The sequence below is a fragment of the Athene noctua genome, chromosome 8 (assembly GCF_965140245.1).
Source record: "Athene noctua chromosome 8, bAthNoc1.hap1.1, whole genome shotgun sequence".
NCBI classification, from domain to species: domain Eukaryota; kingdom Metazoa; phylum Chordata; class Aves; order Strigiformes; family Strigidae; genus Athene; species Athene noctua.
The window spans coordinates 16094154-16114867 of record NC_134044.1 but is presented as its reverse complement, the minus strand read 5'-3'; the positions used below and the strand labels follow the sequence as shown (position 1 = coordinate 16114867).

Genomic DNA, 20714 nt, shown 5'->3' with positions numbered 1-20714 from the left:
TCTGTCTGCTGCCTTTGAAAGTCTCACAGTGCACAGGCTTCTTATTAGGCTCCCAGGAGAGGGAGGAAAATCCACCCTCACGTGTAAAGCCCTTAAATGCCTGGCTTATGTAAGACGTGTGTTTTTCCGCCTCCTGGCTTTGCTGCATTCACTGGGGTGGGACTGGCTGGGGCAGAGCTCTGGTGGCCAAGGGAAGGAGGGCACCTGTGACCCTGTGCTGGGGAGATGGCTCTGTGCAGTGCTTGGAGGGACATCGAGGCACATGGCAAGGAGAAGGGTTGGAATCCACACACAGAGCTGACCCCAGAACAGCCACCCTAGCACCAGGAACCACCTCCAGCATGTCAGAGAGAAGCATCTGCTCTGGCGAGATCAAGTGTCTGGGCCTGAGCTTGGTTTGAGCGCAGTGGAGGCACATGCTGGAGCAGTGCTTTTCAGGTGTGAATTCAGTCTGAACTTCCCCACTAGCACTGGGCATTGCCTCAAATAGGAGCTTTGGTTCAAATTCTGCCTGAGTTACAAGGAAAGAGCAATAGGGCTGGATGACTCCTCTGGAGAAGCCCAGCTGGGTGACACAGGACCCTTGAATAGCTTGCAGCATGAACCCCTGTGAGTCAGGGAGAGATGGGGTCTCCAACCAGTCCCCCTGGCAGGGACAGCAGCAGCAGACAGGCTTGGGACCCCCACTGTGCATCTTCCAGTCTCTCATATCCCATCTCTCAGAGCTGTCAGAGACATTTTTCAAGCATTAACCTGAAAATGCTCTGTCTCACCCCATTCTCCTTCTGTCACAAATTCTGAAAACAACCATTTATCCAGGCAGGGAAAATGGGCTGCATTATTGTCCTGGTATAAAGTACATGTTTGTGTGAATAGACACAATGGCTCAGACCCTTTTTGGCTCAGCCACAAAGAAGTAATTCTCTATTGCTGAGACCAGGGTATTTAAACTCCATAGAGAGACACAGTCTTTGCATACAGTGTATTTCCCCAGTGATGTCAAATCAGGAATTCTTCTAAATTCTCCTTCCCCAGGTGGGAGAGAGAATGATGCCCAGGGACTGCAGTGCAGCATGTCTGGAGTCCTCTAAGTCTTCCTCAATCTGAAGCTCCACCCTGGAAAGAGCTCTAACAGCTGAGAGAAGCACCTTTCACTAGGCAGACTACTAAGGAAATAAAAGCATTTATCCGTGTTTCTTCTCTTTGAAACAGAGCAAGGAGAGGCCAGGCTGTCTGGCCCTAGGATGACCAAAGAGCAATTTCCACTTTGCTGCGCCCTGAATCTACCTGGGGCTGTCTCTGCATAGTCCAACCAGATCCATCTTTGAGGGGTTCTTCCAGCTGCAGTTGTGTCCATGAAACAGCAAAGATGGACCAAACACTGAAGAATCCTGAAAAAACAAGGTATGGTGGAAAAATACATGTTTTTATTTTTTCATAGGCATTATCACTTTGAACTGTCTAAAGCATGAATTGAATCAGATTTCAGCATAAGTAAACAGTCCCCCCTTGTCCTCCTTATCCTCTGAGAGGGCATTGGTAAGCTTGTCAACCTATTCTGCACATCAGCCACTGTCATGTAGGTACCTGGACATGATACACTTGCAATCCACAACTTGGTTTTCAGAAGCAGTGCCCATTTCTACAGGTCTTGTACCTGGCCCTTGTGGACATTCCTGTGGCAAAAGGCTTGTACACAGAGATAAAGTGCAACCTGCTGTAAGAAGGTGATTGCCTCCTATAAGCCAACGCCTCCTGTAACTCTCCAGAAGGAAACTCAAGAGAGGTATCATTAGCTGGGTGGTGTTACTAGTTCTCTCTATTTTGATCATCCAGGCTGAGTTGCATTTCATTTATAACAATATGGCCTCCAGTCTCTGGACTGGAGTCTCAGCAGTTTCCCTGTGTGGGGCAGCAGGATGCCCACCACTGCCGCCGCAGCCCACACTTGCAAAGAGCTCCCCAAGCTGTGTGGGACACCTCCAGCCACAGCCCAACAAGCTGTGGAGCCAGCACCTGAAAAGGCAAAAAAGAACTCAGGGAATTACAGGCCAGTCAGCCCAACTGGAATACACAGACAGATGTGAGAGAAAATTCTTAAGTAGTCAGTTTGTAAGTACCTAGGGGATAATAAAGTGATAAGGAACAACTAACATGGATCTGTCACAGGAAGATCCTATCAAACCAATCTCATTTCCTCCCTGACAGGAAGATGCTCCAGGGAACAAGAGAGAAGCAGGTAATGTGGCACATTCAGGCTTTTGACAGAGCTCCCCGTGAGATATGAAGATACTGAGAAATAGGATTCTTTTATGATGGGCTGAAGGTGTCAGTGGTTCACTGTCCATCCCAGGGGACCCAAAATATTCATGTTTTTGTTAGCAGCTTGGATAGCAGGATGGGGCAGACAACTGAAAAGTGTTTATGACACTGAGCTCATGGAAGTGCCTGCTTCAGAAGAAAAAACCGATGTAGCATGATTTTGGGATGCTGGCCAAATAGTCTGAATTGACCATATGAAATTCACTAAAATGCTGCACTTAGTAGCTGGAGGAAACAAGTACAAAATTGGGAGATGGAGGCCAAGCAGGTGTATGACAGAGAAGGAGACATAGCTAACTGCAGGCTGGGTTTCCTCTTGCCAAAAATGTGACTGTCATTCTAAGCCACAGTAGCAGGAGGCTGGTGAGATCTGTAAAATGGGAGAAAATTATTCCACTCAACTCACTGTTAGCAAGTCCTCAGCTGGAGTTCAAGCTCTAGGAAGGTGTGACCTAAATAGCAAGAGATGAGATGTTTGGAAAACATGACCCTTGAGGAAAAGTTGAGTAACTGAGTTTGTTTAAACTAGAAAAGAGAAGGCTAAAGGGAAACATAACAACTCTTGTAATACATGAAAGAAGACAGTCAACTATTTTTTTTCTCCTATTCTTATTAGAGACAAGGAGAAATCAGATTAATTTCTTGTTAGAATAATCAGTTAGATTTTAAGAGTTCGTTTAGATATTCAGGAAGATTTTCTATCTTAAAGGATAGCAAAATACTCAAACAGGCTACCTAGGGCAGGGGGAAGTCTTGTACAATTCAAGATTTTAAGGAAAAGCAGGACATAATTTGCCAAGGATGATATAAGGATTGGTAGATCTTGCCTCAGAGCAGGGAGATAGATAAAATAACAATGTCATGTCCCCACCAGCCTCACACTCCCGTGATTTCTGCAGGAATCCCTGTCCAAGCTCAGTAAAGCACAGCCCAGACCTTCACTGCAGTGGGGCAAAGGTTCTTTGTGAATTCAGATTCAGGTAACCTTTTTTAGTAGGACCATGACATTTATTTCTGGGACCAACCAGTCTGCAATGAGATACCCACACAGCAGGGTTCATCAGGACTTACATTTCTCCAGTCTCACCTGTATTTTTTCTTGTGTACTTTCTTCTGGTTTTGTATTTCTCCTGATGTTCCCACCATTCTGCCCTCCTCTTTCTCCTTCCCTGTGCTCTGATCAGGTTTATTCCCAGCACTAGTAAGCATCTGATACCAAGTTATTAAAAAACCCTACCTGTATTGAACAGCTGAGCAAAACTATTGAAAAGCAAAGCCATGCTTGATTTCAAACCCTTTGTCCCAGTGTCCAACTGCTATCAGTTACCACCTGGATCTCTCACCCCGCATGCCCTTGCTCTACCTCTGTGCCCCAGCCATCTCACAGGTTGGGTTACCTGAGGGCAGTCCTATCAGTTATCTGAGACTGAAGTTTTTTAGAGCTTGTAAACAGATCAGAGGCTTAATGACTTCATTCTTCAGCTCATCAGCAGGCAGGGGAGCCAAGAAGGTAAGTTTACTTAAAAGTCATACAGGTTTGCCTCGATCTCTTGAGAAGCGTGGATGAGACCTGTTGTTGGTAAGCACAGTGAACTTTCCAGTAGCAGCCAGAATGACTCAGACACTTGCTGGGTATCTACGGGCCCTGTGCATGGTTCCAGTATCAGAGGTGGTGTAGCTCCACCACAACACCCCCTGTGCACTAACCCAGCATCCTGGAGAGGACAGTGGGTCTGTCCACACAGGACACTGCTCTTACAGGGCCAGATGCCTCCAGCAGTGGGCTAACTCATCCCCAGCAAACTCAGGGGAAGTGTGCTGCTCTGTGCTGTGGAGAAGCAGGCTGCTCTGTGACGCTTCAGCTGTGCACACACAGGGAAGAGAGAGCTGGAGAATTGCTCTAAAACATGCCACCCACCAGCAAAGCAAACAAAACATCAGGACCTTCATGCAGATGGGTTGAATGTTGACAGGGGCAATGGCATGGTGCTTTGTCTTGAGGAAAATGGATGGATAAAGGCATCTCAGAATCACTGTTGTCTCCTGGTCCCTTCCCTCAAGTCTGTTCACCCAGCACAAGCACCTGCTGCTCTGAGTGTCCTGGCTTACCAGGACAGACTGTTTTGGCACTCTCCACAAAAGAACAATCACGAGAAACTTGAATCACAGCCTGCCTGAAATCCTTCCCCTTCTCCTTTCTGTAGCACTGCCAAGGGCAGTGATGGGGAGACTTGCTTCCCAGGAAGATCCTGCTGTCCCCGTTATCATGCTCCCAAATAAACACAGGAGCCTGGGCTGCTGCTGGGGTGATGCTGGTTGAAGGGAGAGGGCTGGCAGGTAGTGCTGCAGAGCTCAGCCCAGGGGAAGCCCTCAGCATCAGCGTGCACCTGGAGGGCTCTGTATTATCCAGGGGAACACAGTAGGACACGCCCAAGACAACTTCACTGAGAGGTTCTTCAAGGAGATCTGGGCATTTTGTGTGTCATTCCTGTAGCTGGAGCCAAAACACATTCTGCCTTGTCTGTGTATTTCTATCTGTTATCTTTGCTATGTACCTCACTTGGCTGCCTCACTGACTCAGGTGGAGAAGAGACTGCAGTGTAGTGTGGGGAAGACAACTCGGGCCTCTTGGATCTCTGCCTTGGCTTTTGCGGGCACTGGAGATGCATTGCAAAGGCAGATATTTCAGAGAGCAAGGGAAGGGCAGCGAGGGTAAGGTGAGAGCCCTGGGGAGCTTGTTCAGAGCTCTGCCTTTGCCACAGTTTCCCTGACATGCCAAGCAAGGCCCCTAATTCTGCACAAGGGGTTATGCCAAGAGCCATTTGTAGCCTTCCCAGCTGACGAGTCAGACCAGAAGGCTGTGTCCGGAGCTTTGCTGGAAACACTTCCATAGGGCAATCCAAACCTCTTCAGTTCAACTCCAGTTTTTCATAGCTGCTGGAGACACATAGCTCTAGTTCCTCTTCAACTGCTTAGTCAGGAACGGGGGATCTTGGCAGATTCTGAGCAGGGCAGATCTGGAGGACAAAGAGCTCTCTGCCCAGAGCCACAGCAGGAAGAGGCACAGAGACAGGAGAGGGACACGCTGGGGCCGCCTGTCTTTTTCATCCTCTCACTTTTCACAATCTGAACTCTCCTCCTTTATTGCTGCACTGCAAGTCCCACCTTACTGCTCTTCAGGTCCTTTTACTTCTTTGTGCACTTAATAAAACTGTGTTTGCCCAAGTATCAGGTGTCTATTCAGCAGTGAGGAAATGTGAAGCTGTAGCCATGCCAAGATGTTATGTTGAAGTATAAGGAAGCTAGCAGGTAATCTACAGAGAGCAGTAAAATAGCACCCTCTGTCCCTAAAGAAGCAAAAAGAGATTTATAATTAAATTTATACCTATTTCAGCAAGTAAGTCAGGCTGTATTCAGTGTAATGTATACAGTTAATCAGACACAATGTGATCCATACAAACGAGAAATCTCTTCTCCCTAGAAGTTTAAAAGGCAGCTACAACAAGCATTTAATATCATTGGTATGTAACAACACAACATGTTCTCCAGTGTTCACAGACCACACCACAGACCACGTGCTGATAATTCGTCACTTGTTCCAGCTGCCCTCCAGGGCATATGGGGGCATACGTGTTCCACTGATCGAGGATGCCAATTAAACTCGGACACCAGAGTGAAAAGAGTAGGCTGATTTTACTGTTAATAATCAAAGGATATAACTAAGTATTACAGAAAATAAGCAGTAGGAAAATTACAGAATAGTACACTTAATACTATATACAGTTAAGCAAAACAATGCACCTCATCGTTACTACACGATGGAGAGAGTAGTGATTAAGAAAGATCCATCACCACTTGCATACGTTACCAACATCCAGATCCGCAGTCACTGGGGAGCCCCGCTTGCAGCGAGGACTTGGAGTCCCTTTCCCTGCAAGTGGGAAGTCCTACGCGGTGCGTCCATCCGTAGGTGAGGCTTCCAAAGTCGCAGCAAGTGGGTCCAACCTTACATAACAAAAATCAGCAAGCCAGAATAACTTGTGCCTTTGTTTTGAGCAGAAACATCTGGATTCATCCTTCTGTTGGATTCCACCTAAAGCCTGGCCAGGGCTCAGGGGGGGAGAACCAAGGGAGTTTCTAACAAGGGCAAACACTTGGGTTCTCAGCCTTGAACAAGGCTGAACAAGGGAAGTTGGATACATGTTCTCACAGCATTTCATCCTCACTACTGACTACATTTTGTCTAAGTTACATCTTTCACTAGTGAGCATACATATTTCATTAATGATCAGATACTAATAATTAACACTAATGGCAATACAGATTTTACTAATTAACAGATACTGATAATGGATAAGGTTTAGTTGTGAGGTACTTCTAGAGGTCAACTTCATTTCAGGCCTGTTATTTAGGTCCTAGCATTACAATATGTGACATCCCTCATTTCTGTTCTGTTCCTGTAGTGTTCTCCACTTCTCCTGAGGAATCTGTCAGTGTTCAGGACTCTTTCCCTGTGGCACAACTTCCAGGCAGAGGAAGATAACCATCAGCCCACGGCATGTGCTATACCAATACCCCCAGACTTTGGAGACAGTACCATGGTGCCTTCCGCCCTCCAGAGGTACGCTCTGTCACCAGGACAAGGCCACCAAGCCTTGCATGAGTAGTTCCATATGTCCTCATGTTCTTCCCTGAATTGTGTGATTGCCTGACCTCACAACAACTCAGTCACTGGGACAGAAAGGCTGGTCCGGTTGATGAATGTCTGTCTTGCTTAGAGCCTTGGACTCAAGCCATAGGCAGGCACGTCCACATTCCTGTTCTACAATCTATATCGAAAGGATGGGACGTTCCTGCATGACTTGTGCTCTTAAAGGCTGTAAAGATTTAACAGGAGCAGTAACAGAACATCATGAGAAGCAGCGTGAGGCTCTCCTGTAAGTCAGAAGTGAGCGGGCAGTGTAAGGGTGATCACAAGGAGCAACAGAATGGAGGTTCAGTGAAAGCCACAGAGGGCAGCTGGCAGCGCCCAGGCTGCAGTTCCAGTGACCTCTGCAGAGCAATGCTGCTTTACAGCAACAGGCAGTTCTGCTCAGAGTAGCTACTAGACACTGGCTGGCATGTGTGTGGTGATTGCACACAGCAGTAAAACTTCGTTCATTGGAGAATGGCTGAGGGAGCATTGATGGTTTTCATGGCTTAGAGCTATCAAATTGAGATTTACCTGGCCTTGGTGGGGTGCAAGAGGAGAGTAAGTCATAAATGAAATGGGTCTCCTGTTCTCTGAATCTCTTCCCAGGTCCAAAAGCACTTCTTACAGCACCTCACAAGTAATCTGTAGGTTCAGAAGAAAGAGCCTGTTATGATCTCCTGATGTCCTCTTTCTCTGTCCAGCCTCACTCTCTTCTTGAAATAGGATGGTTCTTTACCTGGAGCAATTTATCATGTGGCCTAGGATATGGGCTGGGACAATTACACAATAAAGTGAGAGTCTTGTATTCTAATCCTGTCTTCTAATCATCTAGAAAGTACTGAAGAGATTTATTAATTAGATTAGTTAGATTTAAACATACAGATTGATGTTTCTTGACACCCTTTTACCTGCAGTGACCTATACCAAGTAATGAAAGCTATGTCAGTGACAAGCACCTCCTGTGGTCATGAGCCACAAGGGACACTGTCAAAACAGGACACTCCTATGTAGGGACAAACATGCTTAGTATTTCAGACACACAGGACATCTAGTTACTTTCTTAGAAGAGGAAGTAGGTCCCCATTGCCACAGCCAACCAGTAAGCAAATCTGCACAGCCTGGCTTGGCTGACGGGGTGTTTGAGTGCTGCCATCCCTTGTATGCATTTGACAATTAGCCTGTGGTGCACTGAACCCTCATGCAGCACAATATAACCCTCCTAGCTCGGGGGCTGCATGCTGTCTGCCCACAAACTAGACAAAGGCTGTAGAGGAGTTATGCATTGTCTGGTGGAGGATGTCAGTGCAGACTGCTGCAGGACTATTTTTCCATCATGAAGACTTTAGAAGATGTTAGAACGATTAATGAGTCCTCCAAATTCAATTGTTGGCACCAGACACCTGCAATATATGATAACTGAATTCTCTGTTTCCTTTCCTGGAACTGGGTGGTCTAGGTACCAGATGTTTGTGCTTTCCTTTCCTGGTTGGTCCTTAGCAGGTACTTTGTCTCCGCAGCATCCTCTGTAATTCTCCTGAAGAGCTGTTTTGTGCATCAAGATCCTTAGACAAAAGGTTTTATGTGAGTGGAAAGCTGATATGTCTTGTAAAAGGTTCTGGCTTGTTAATATTATGTACACCTACAGCTATTATTGGTGAGGGTCTGCATTTTTTAAATGGAGTTTTCTTCCTCCGTTTGTTGTGTGTGCTGCCAAGCAGGCTAAGCTCCGCAGTGCTGATGAATAGACAAAAACTGGGATGACTGTATCAAGATAAACAAGTCATTAAAAAATGGGAAGACAAAAATAAAAGTTATTTTCTACTTTTATTAACTAGCACTATTTTGAAATAAGTGTATTTCAAAAGGAAAATCACATTTTTAAATTAGCTCTTCCGAGTGGCTGCATGGCTCAGTGGATTGGCAGTGCTCCAGGGCGTCTGCCCCTTTGATTTAGTTGTACAAGCTAACCAGGATGGACAGTGTCTGCTGGCAAAGATCACTGGGGGTCTTTCCAACCAGTATCCACTGCCAGTCGCAAAAGGAGAAAGGAGGCCTGGAGCGTTGGTCATCTAGAGGGTTCTTCAGCTGTGTTCAGACAGCCGGGACTGCCGACAGGGACTGTGGAAGCCACGCTCAGGGCTATCAATGTGTCTCTGCCCTTACACAGCCTTGAAATTTGCAAAGCACCCCTATAATACCACCACAGAAAAACTCTTCATTACATGGCTGTTTTATTTCTGTTTCTCGACTGTTCTGTCAGTGTTACAAGCTGGGAGTGCCAAGCAGCAAGTTTCCCTGCTCAGACAGAACTGGGCGCCTACACTGCAGCGGTGTCTCTTGCACACACCAGTGAGGATGGGCAGATGGAGCATGGCAGGCGCCTGGTGGAGAGACTCGCAGGCAGGAAGCTGCTGCTTGCCATCCTGGTTTCCAGAAGTACAAGGTCCTTTCAAATTAGAGAGACCCTCAAAATGCAAAATGCAGACATGAATCCTAAACACACTTGAAGCTTTTTTTGCTTATTCCTCATCCTGACCCCAAATACATTCCCAGCCCAAGTCTGAGGGGACCAGCCCAGCACTGGGATGTGAACTGGGACCTCTGATGCTTCACCAGAGGTGAGGGAGCAAAACACAAGGGGCTTTCATGCGTTCATGAGCTGGTTTCTCCAGCAAGGATGTGCCTAACACATCCCTTGCCTCCTGATGGCCACTGAATTACACTGTATAAGCACTTCTGTGCAGCTGGGACACACTGTGTAGCTCTGCTGACCGAACTGTGGGTAATGCCATTGAGGGAAGGTGATAAAACGTGTCCCAGTATGGCTGGAGACACTGGCCTTGCATAGGAAGATGGAACACATGACTGACCTCTTAAAAAGTGGCAGAGGTTAAACGTCACCTAACATCTGAACTCCATTCTCTTGCAGGTAAGGCTGTATTTCAGCAGCAGGCAAGCAGGTCTTTATCTTGTTGACCCTGAGAGCACCAGGGGTTTGCCACAAGTTGACTTTTATACTGTTGGTTGTGACATAAACATAAATTACATGCTTAGTCTGTAATGCTACTGCAGCTGCCAGTTTATCACATGCAGTGACATGTTTCTTGTGTGCAGGAGTTCATAAATAGGATAGTTAATTTTGTCTCCAAGGAAAATGTTACTCTCTCAAATGGAGGATGGCAGGAATAACTCCACCAACCTGCTCTTTGGTGTCTCCTTAAGCTGCAAGGAGTGCATAGACCATCTAGTCTTCACTTTCCAATGGATTTTGCTGCAAACTGGGAACTCATGCTAGCTTTGGAGACACTTCTATGAATAAACGTGAACTGTTTCTGGTTTGTGTCAAGTTGTGTGCCTTTGTGGCAGATATTTACTGTTGGGTAAACTGCAGTAGGTAGGAAGGTATTTACTCCATTTGCTTATGTCAGATTTATCTAAAATGGGGGAAAAAATGCTTTGAGTCAAATAAACGTTTTATTCAAGTTGAAACTTCTTCCTTTTCTTTTTAGAAAAATAGTTATTTTTTGATTGAAACTAATATCTTTTCAAACACTGTTCTGGTACAGACATGTTGAATCAAAACAATCCATGATCTCTTCTGATTGGCACTTGGTTTTCTAGAGCTATTTTTTACTCTAAAAGAGGAAAGGAATCTTTACCGTGGCTCCCAACTTGCCCAATTCTCTGGGTTTCTGTGGCAATGCAAGAGTGCTCTAGCATCAGACAGGGGGATCGTACAGTCCCCAGCACTGAAATGCTCCCAAAGTTCTCCTCAGCCCCACCCAGGAAAAGCAGGGGCAAGCTCCAGCTGTGAAAACCACATTGTGCAGTCAGTTCAGAGGGGACAACTCCCCTGCAGACCTTATCTAAAGAAGGAAGTGTTCCTCTTGGTCCAAAGCCTCCAGGATACCTTGTTGTTTTACCCAGCTGGGGACTGAGAATGCAAAATACAGTGAAGAGGAAGTCAGCCTAGAGTCAAAAGGCTAAGAGAATACGCGCTGGTAGAAGCTGCTTTTTTTTGAGTAGGTAAAATCTGCAGAAATGTGCAGTGCTATTGCATTTATGTATGACAGAAGCAGCACAGCAGAGTGATTAAAAGTCACCAGCAAAGGTTAACAGGTGAGGGATATGAGCTGACGAATGACACACAGTACATAGCATGTGCAGTTATGTTGGAAACCAGAGACAAAACCTCAGATGGTTCCTCAGAGCCAAAACCTCAGATGCATTTAAGAGCATGACATTAAATTCAATAAAATTATTCTGAGACCTAACTGGCTCCGTATCTTTTCATTCCCTTGGGGGTAGTAACCCCTTCAATATCTGCTTCTTTTGGCACTGGTAAACCAGGAGCTGATGCCAGGTGACAGCCCAGCTGTGCAGCATCAGTTCTAGTAGAGCAAGCCCACACAACAAGGAACAGCATGTCCTTGTAGACCCACAGGATGAGATCACAATTTGCAATTATCATGTGTTTCATTCTACTTTTTTATTGTGGATATCCCAGACAAACACCTGTCTCAAAAAAAGTGCTGTTAAATAATGAAATCTGCTCTGTAGATCAGTAGATTTTTCACCTCGAAAATGCAAGTACCATAGGTTTTAAACTGAGAAGAGGGCAAACAGGTTGCCTGGTAGCAGTGAGCTAGCAATAGAGCTCTGCATTGTTCCCATCGCATAATGGTGCTGGGAGATGATGCCTCTAGAAGCCTTTGGCTATTTGCAGCTCCTTCCAGCTCTGGAAAGCCAAGGATTGCCAGATTGCCAGAAAGGAAAAAAACCCCAACAAAGGTCAGACACCCCCAAGAGCTGCAGGAATCCCAGAACATGCCTATGTTCAGCAGCCTTTATTAGGAGTAAGTTCTACTTGTTTTCTTGAAGGGGATCTCCCCAGAGGAGTGCTGGTATCTGAATTAGTTACTTCTCATCTGGAGGAGCCCCCACCTTTATGGACTGCATAATACAATTCAAGAGAGGGATGCAGCAATGGGGTGTTTCAACCATGAATGCTTTGCCAATATTCAGCATGCTGTTCCATTTACAGCTGGCAGCCATTCATACATTGGCAAGGGGACAGGAGAAACGCTGTTGTGGCTTTATGCTACGGAAGCCAGCTTTTCTGCTTCCAGTTAATTTAAAAATAAGCCAGAGCTGGTTAGTCTCAGAATGGTGGTGGGGTCGGGGGGCAAGGATGAGTTGGTCCTTCCTCTTTTCTTGTATCTCTGAGAGACTCCTTCTACAGCCAACTACAGCTGTCCTGGATATGCATCCTCTGCAGTTTCCTTCAGAGTGCATCCTCACTGCTGTCAAATGTCGGATTGCTGTGGCCTTCCATATTTCCCTCTACTGATACTGCCACAGAATCTGAGAAGAAGGTTTCATTCAGAGGTGGCCAAGCTGAGTCCTGCTCTAATGCCCGCTGCAGCCTCTTGTAATGGCTCTTTGAGTGGTACCGGAAGGTCTTTTTCAGAAGCAGCCATAAGGGTCTGTTCTCGATGACAGCCTCCTGTAAAAGCAAAAGCAAAAGGAAGATTCTGGAGGATATGGACAGCAGTATTCCCTCTTCATCCACAGGACACACACGGGTCAAGGAGCAGAGACCCAGATCTCTCACCCTGTCTTGCTCATCCACAACCCTTAGTCTTTTACTGACCACTTCTCATACCAGCTCCACTAGAAAACCAGGACCAGCTCCTCCTGACAGTCTTCAGGATCTGAGCAGAACACCAAAGACTGCCCATATTGCTCTAGCCTGGGGCAGGGCCTGATACATACCACTCACCAGAGGAAAGAAAAGGTGGTTGGGCCTTGCATTGCCTTATATCTATCTGATCATTTAGATGTTGGGCTTTGAGGAAAGACAGTACAGGTGAGGTAGCAGCAATGGCTCCTATTTTACTAGGTATTCTCAAGCTAAGCTGACAAGGAGGGAGAAGGAGTGTGACCTGACCCTTTCATCTCTCCAATTAGTGCTGACAGGTACATTCAGTGAAGGATGCTCACCTCAACAAAGAAGGACACAGCAAGTGTGACTGCAAGCATTATCACCATGGAGATCCGCCACGTGGTAGGGGTGCAAACAAGCTATGAAAACAGCAGGAGAAGCTGTTCAACAACATGTGTGTGCACTAGACACTGGTGGGAGCTTGTGTCATAGAATCATAGAATCATTTACGTTGGAAAAGACCCTTAAGATCCCTGAGTCCATCTGTAAACCTAACACGGCCAAGTCCACCACTAAACCACATCCCCAAGCCCACATGTACATGTCTTTTAAATACTTCCAAGGGTGGTGAATCAACTACTTCCCTCAGCAGCCTGTTCCAATGCTTGACAACCCTTCTGGTGAAGAATTTTTTCCTAATATCCAATCTAAACTTCCCCTGGCGCAACTTGAGGCCATTTCTTGTCCTATCACTTGTTACCTGGGAAAAAGAGACGGACACCCACCTCACTACAACCTCCTTTCAGGTAGCTGTAGAGAGCAATAAGGTCTCTCTCCCCTCAGCCTCCTTTTCTACAGGCTAAACAACCCCATATCCCTCAGTCACTTTTCACAGGACTTGTTCTCTAGACCCTTCACCAGCTTCACATCATCAAAAGCCTGAATCCCACACTGGCTGTACACTGCTGATAAGCCAATATTGCTACTTGTCTTGAGGAATTATTGATAGATGCTTTTAAACCTATGATGCAGCAGAGACACCTGTACTCCAGAACTGCAACAGGAAATATAAATGCTTAGTTTCTTTCTAATACAGGAAATAATTTGAAATCTGAATATTTCAGCTCCAGCTTCCCACAGCTGGCAGCACCAGCTTTCTGGCTGTCACTCAACTTATTTTGGAGATGCAGCTCAAATCCAAAATTTGGATCAGCAGTTTCTCCAGGGCAAGGCTATTGCAGTTTCTTATTGCCACTCCCTGCTTTTCTCTTCTCAGCAAAACCAGTGTATTTCCTCCAGACAGCCCGCGAGTTTTGCAGTTCTCCCCAAAGGCATTTTAGCCCCTCACAGCTGCCGTGCTGACAATGCCCTGTGTCACCACAGTCCACGACAGGACTAAGACTTGCTTTAAAGTGCCATCTCGTGGCAGATTCTTTAACTGGGTCTGCCCATGAGCCGCTGCTCTGGAAACAGTAACATCATGAGGCAGCTTTAGCTAGGCTGCTTGACATCCAAAATCTAGGCCCATAACCCTTGTCTATGGTTCTCTTTCCATGTTTCATTATTTCCAGTTCTAAATCCACTTGCTAACTGTCATGCAAACATACAGGACTGGAAGCACCATCAGGCTCAGTACTTGTTATTCCAAGCCACCACACTTCATCATTCTGATTACAAATGTACTAAAAAAACCAGATGTGTTTGTTCCTGTGACTCCTACAGGACTGTGAGAGTGTCACAGTGGAGGAGGTTAACATCTCCCAGCCTCAACATACTAATTGCCAGGTCCACAACCCTGTCCTACAGTCGCTGTAGATCTTATCCTTCCCTTGCATTTTCCCTAGGATGGATTTGCACAAGGCAACTCCCAACTTGCATTCTGCCAGACTAAATAAGCCAAGCCCTATTGTATTTATTAATCAAGGATCAAGACAGATCATTTATGGCCATGACAGCCCCAACTAGTCTTTCTCTACAATTGTTCTAAACCCAAATGTTGCTTTAGGAAAATGCAGGCTGTCTGAAATTTAAACAGGGAGCCTGAAAATATTGGGGACTGAGAACTGAGAGCTGCTGTAGTGCCAACTGGCAAATCTTTGAAAGAGGATCTGTGTGCAGAGTAGCACAGCCTGAGAAACACAAGCATGGTGCTTTAAACTTGCAGGGCCTAGCCCCTTTATTCTCCTGGCTTCATCACTATCAAGCCACCAACATACCAAGCAAAGTAAGCCTAGTCATGTCATCTTCTGTTGCATGGACAATGCACTGAAACAATCAAAGGTGCATGTGTAGCTAGCTGTCCGGGCATCAGAATGCACAGGTGTTAGTTTGGAGCTACTGTATCTCTGGAAGGTTCTTCAATCCCATCATCTAAAATCCATCTCTAAATTTTATTTGTCTTTAGAGGTGATATGTACCACTGCAAAAGTCTGTGCCTTCTGTTAAAAACAATCCCAGTGCACTTATAATGGGACTGGCAGTAGGAAGAAAACCCACCTGGGAACAATACTCACATCCATCTTAGAGTAGAGGTCATCAATATCAGCAAACACCAAGAAGAGGCAAACGCCCAGCTGCCCTATGAGCACCAGTATGAACATATCTGAAGGGACAAGAACAAGCAAATAAAAACCACAGGTTTATGAGCAACCTCAGCTGCTTGCTTTTACTACAGAAAATTGTAATCATTTTCAGTGTCAAACAGTCAAAAAAATAAACATGGGATAGGGAGGAATTTTTAGCAAAATAAAAATGAACAGACTAAAATCCCAGCTTTACTCAGTCAAGTAGATATATGTGAGGCTGGTACAAGCCTTGTAGTCACAGATTTAAAAAGCCAAAAGAGTATTTTGAACATTTTATTTGACCTCTCTAATCTCAGAAGCCTCAGAATCTTCCAGTGAGTCTCACTCTGAGCTCAGTGTCTCCTGTCATTTAGAAAAATGTCCAGGATGTAGTCTTGCTCTTGTTGATATGATTAGGAACTCTGTTCTCAATTACAGTGATATCAAGATTTTGATCAAGATTTTCAGTGATACCAAGATCTAAAAAGTCTAAGTAATGGAGAATCTATTGCCCTCCCTACCTGTAGGCAAATGTTCCACTGATGAGTAAATTAATTTTCTCTTCAGCTGGCATGTACCAAACTTCATCCCTCAGCTACTCACTCTGGTTTTGCCTGATTCTGGGAGACTGAGGACCCACACTTCTGCTATCTGGGACGAATGTCCCCTCCTCCCTATAACTATACAAAAACAGCAAAGCCATGAAACCTGCATTTAACTCTTCAGCGAAAAAAGAACTGAACAGAGCTTTGCCTGAGAGACAGCTGCAGGATTTGTCCCACAGAGAAAAAGAACAGCTCTCCTGTGCCTCACTGCAACTTCCAGAACAATCACATGTGCTCATGTTCCCTTCATACGACAGTCTTTCAGAGACAGAACAGACCTACCACACTTCACTACAGCCCCTTCAAGTTATTGCCTCCTTTGATGTTTCCTCTTTAAAAAAGTTACTGGTCGTGGAATTAGCAAATGCTAAACATCTCTGGTTCTGGAATAGGAAACAGGACCTCTGCAAATGCACACGCTTCATTGTATGTTTTCTTCTGAGATGAACCCAAAAGAATGCCCTGAACACAAGTTCTCTCAAATACTGCTCAACCAGCATGCTTTGAGGAGACAGCCATAGGGCTCTTCCAGAATTCTTCTAAAGACTAAAGCAAAGTGAGACCACCTGTCTCTTCTTGAGATGCCTTATTCAGGCTGCCTTAAGCAACATGATGCTTCTGCCAGCCAACACCACCTTCCTACTACTCCTTGAAAGTTTTTATCAAATTCCATTTGTCTGTTTCCGAAATCCAAATTCCAGGTTTTCAGCAGTACAAAGCAGCACAAAGTGTGGGCCCAGCTCAGAGAGTGGCTGGTCACAGGATGCCACTGGCACTAAACTTCTGAAAATGTGTCCTTTAGTCATTGATAAATGTAATATTGGGCTCCTGCTTTGTTGGCTGGCATCACTGTGGACAAGTTTTAATTTTCCCTAGTTAACAACTTCCTGTACTCACAGATCCCTCCCTCTCCCCATACTTAACAGTTTGTGTAGATGGGTTGCCTGAAAGGCTTTCCCTTAGAAAATACTAGTGCTACGATGAGGCAGTTGATGGTACTTAGCAGCCACACGGTGGTGTTTTCATAGCTCTTGAAGCCATTGTCTGTTTGCCCATAGGCTCCATCTCTCATCCCATGGAGCACCAGGCTGGAAATAGAGGAAGAATTCTCCATGTGGTTGTTCACTGAGGGGCAGGCACTGAAAAAGAGTGTCACACTGGTCAGTGATCACTGTCCTTTTTATTTCTACCAGCTTCCACTACCACTACCAGGAATCCTCCCTCACAGTCATGATTTGCTCCTAATGTCACAGGGATGTAGGTTATTGGCAATGTCCTCAGTCTTACCCACTGGGTTGAGTTTTCTGAACTTGGCAGAGCCTGGGCTCAAATCTACTTGGATACCCTGGTCTTCCCTGCAATCAAATACTCTTGTGCTCAGCAGCATTCTCACCACATGCACTGTGCTGCACAGCAGACTTGCTGGAGAGCTTAGGGACCCGCAGACAACACTGGTTAATGTGTTTGCACCCTGTGGGGAAAACAGCCTGCAGCTGCTGATCAGCCCTGTAGTTAAGCTGATCAATGATAATGATATGATTCAGACTGTCCCACTAGGACTGTTCTGTGTCACCCAGAGTCCCAAGAAGGGGACATACCTGTGTATATCACTCTTGGAATACCAGGGCTGCTCCTGGACCACCACAAACCCAAAAATCTGCATGCTGAGGCTGAAGAGGATGTTAAGTGCAACAGAGAGCAGCAACGGGGGTGAGATGAGTTGGCTAGGAGGCCTGTAGGGAACCAGCTTTGGATAGGCACCTGTGAAACTCACTGAAACGTGCACAGACATGTTTTACTAGCGTGTCCAAGATACAAGCAGTGCTGCTGTATATTACTGTGATCAACAGCCAGCACATTTAAAGTCTATAACATTCTTTATAATACATACGAATACTATATCAAGTACAAAATACAGAGTTGTTTTCTTATAAATTCTTATTGGTCACAGGAGAGGTTAATTAATGGCATCTGACTATCATGAGGCATTTTTGGAAAATAAAATGTTGGATTTTATTTGGCTACTGTCAGGCCCAAGGATTATAAGGATATGATCAAGCTCTCCTGGTCTCTTTCTGTCACTTGTCAACTATGGCTTGTCCATGTTCTATGCTTCTCCTAGACTAAGCAGCTATTGCCCCATTATTTGAGCTGGTAGAGGACTGCATTAGCTGACCCAGCAGGTTTTCCTCTGTTCTTAGGTTTAACAAAATTATCCAGACTTTGAGTAAAAGAGCTATACAGAAAGCCTTGATGCAGTGTTCCAAATGGGCTACTTACAGCAAGGTAGCTTTTGGCACCTGGTATTGTGGCTCTCCCTTTTAGGCTTGATTTAATCAAGGCCTTTTCCAGTTGTCTGTGTTCCAGCAGGGGTGGAAGACAGCTGTGGTTTTGCTCTATGCTTTTCAGGCCCCTGCCCTTGACATTCCCGCTTCTAAACCTCTCCCTGCATTCACTCTATCTCAACAACCCTGTCTCTCTAAACCAACAGGAAAAAGCCTGAATAGACTTTTCACTGCATTAGGACTGGTTTTACTCCTTCTAGAGATAACATCCCAGTTATCAACAACCTACAAGCTCAGCAAATGCACCACTAAGAATTGCCCATCTTATTTCAGAGCTTTTCTCAAACAAGACACCTCCTTAATCCAAACATCCTGTACTCTATGTAGTCTCTCTTCCTTTCTGTACATTTCTAAGGAGGTAAAAAATATTTGAGATCATTTCTCTCATTAATAGATAGGATGACTAAGGAGCTTACTTGTCACACCAATTACAGTGGTAATAGCCAGATCTTGGAACAAAAACTGGTAATTCCCAAAGGAGTTTAGCTGCTGAAAAGAGGAACACAGAGAAAAAAATCACAAATCAGACATTTGCCGTGGGCTTGTTTATATCGTCTCCAGAAAGCCATATTATTTAATGCTCTGCTGTTTGTTCTCAAATGCTACTTAGCAGATAAGGGGACCACACAATCCACCACCCTGCCAACAGATTCATCATCACTGGGCCTTTAGTGAATACTCTCATTTTGTACATTGTTCAGAATAACAACACTTGCAGTTCACTAAACGCAATAAAAAAGAAGGCCATTTGAAGAGATGTGCTTTCTCAGTGCTGGGTGACTTCTGAAAGCAAAGCCCTCCTCTCTATTTGAGAAGAAGCCATGCAGAAGTGATTTAAGGCACTGCAGGGGATTTCGCTTACTGTCAAGTTAATTCATGCTTTAAATGCTGAATAAATTGCAACAGCATATGCTTACACCAGATTCTCCCTTTCCACAGACATATGCCCTCATCCAGAACATTTTTCAGTATCTCAGCCTTCTTTTTGCCTAGCTTGGATCTTGAGCCCACTGGCTCAAGTTAATAGGAAGAATCCTTCCAGTTTTCAGCTGAGGGTACAGGAGGACCATATGATCATGCCACAGAAGTTTGCAGCTCAGCTAAAGGTAAAGCTCCATACCCTACTTTTATTATGGCTTTTATACCATGTTTCTCCTACAGGGGAGTAGTAGCTCATCCGTATTCAGCTTCAACATGTTCCCAAGACATACCCAGTACAGTAGGAGAACGCCAAGGTACTGAATGGTGCTGTACAGTGCCATGTACTTGAACATGCAGAAGGAAGTGACAAGGGCAGCACGGCCTTCCCTGTGTGAAGACATGAATAAAAGGCAGCAATTAGATGATGGGTCTGCTCCTGTTGCCAGTCCTCCTAAAACGCTGTTGAAAAACTAGGCAGGTGTCACAAGTAGAGAGGCCTCTGTCATTATCTTGCTAGGAGGTGAAATAAATAAAATCTGGCCTGAATTAAAGCAAAATCTTCACTTATAAAAATTTTCTGCAAGCAAAAAGGCTTGATTCCAGTCATCTACCTTCCCAACACTACAATTTACCCCAGCGAGTTTTCCTGCTGGCATTGATAGTGCAAGTAACAACTCCGTATAAGGAAGTATAAAGCCAAGCAGCTGCACAGTGAGTTCAAACTGACAAGACCTCTCCTCCTGCAGTGAACATAAGAGTATCCAATGAGGGCCACACACTCTCCCTGGTCATTCATCTGCCCCAGAAAGCAAAATCAGGATCCTGGCATAACAGATGCTAACGTTTTGCTTGCATAGGGTATCAGAGGCAGGGCCTAACAGTAGCGTACAGGTTGATTTGTGAACATTTGATTCAGCTTTATGAAGTATTGTTCATTTTGCTATTTCTTTTGCATTTAAAATACTGCCATAACACTGACATACAGCTCAGCTGTAGATGACCCTCCTCCTGTAGTTTTGAGGGAATTAATATATCTTAAAGGAATTTCAGAAGGCAACTAAGCAAATGGTAATTTCAAGGTCAAAGATATGTACATTCTGGTCTGGTGGGAATACCCAACACTAATATTTGAGAGGCGTAGGAACTGTCTCCTTTATGAAATGGGGAACAAAAATCCATGCTTACCTGATTAGCTCTGGCACACATGCTATGCTGGAGGTTCGCGATGTGAAAGGTGAGGCCACAGACGCTTCCTGCTCTGACAGTGATATCCCTGCATGTGCCACTTTCAAAGCCTGAAAGTCACAATCTTCTTCAGCACTTACAAACCAGGAAGACACAGCCACTGACATGTCAGCCAAGAAGTTACCCCTTATTACAGGATGTGTTCTGTGAACAGCAGTCCCTCTTCACTCCCTGAGTGTGCTCCACCTGAAAGGTTCCTCTAGTGGGATGTGGTTGAGGCATTGGGTCCAGAGGAATGGGGTGACAGGATGGTAAAGTTCATTTTCCACAGACTCCAAAGCCATCCACTACCAGCTGCAGAAGACAGGTTTGGCTCTGCCTCCTTTGTCAGCACTTACTTGCAGTCACACCTTA

General features: G+C 45.3%; 1 protein-coding gene across 6 annotated transcripts in view; it reads right to left on the bottom strand.

Annotated features, from left to right (window-relative positions):
- Window positions 1–9732: 9732 nt before the first annotated feature.
- Window positions 9733–20714, bottom strand: part of LOC141963435 (putative cation-transporting ATPase 13A4) — a 44018-nt gene continuing 33036 nt past the window's right edge. Inside the window, exons 24-31 of one of the 6 annotated variants that reach the window (XM_074912797.1) lie at window positions 20301–20410; window positions 19406–19502; window positions 18611–18683; window positions 17448–17622; window positions 16774–16988; window positions 15194–15282; window positions 13019–13099; window positions 9733–12521 (exon numbers count right to left, since the gene is read on the bottom strand). In XM_074912797.1, the coding sequence (XP_074768898.1) occupies window positions 12300–12521; window positions 13019–13099; window positions 15194–15282; window positions 16774–16988; window positions 17448–17622; window positions 18611–18683; window positions 19406–19502; window positions 20301–20410 (1062 nt within the window). In that variant the 3' untranslated portion in view covers window positions 9733–12299. Of the gene's footprint in view, window positions 12522–13018; window positions 13100–15176; window positions 15283–16773; window positions 16989–17447; window positions 17623–18610; window positions 18684–19405; window positions 19503–20300; window positions 20411–20714 lie in introns of all 6 variants that reach the window. The other 5 variants (XM_074912799.1, XM_074912798.1, XM_074912800.1 and 2 more) reach the window with 5 other exon arrangements.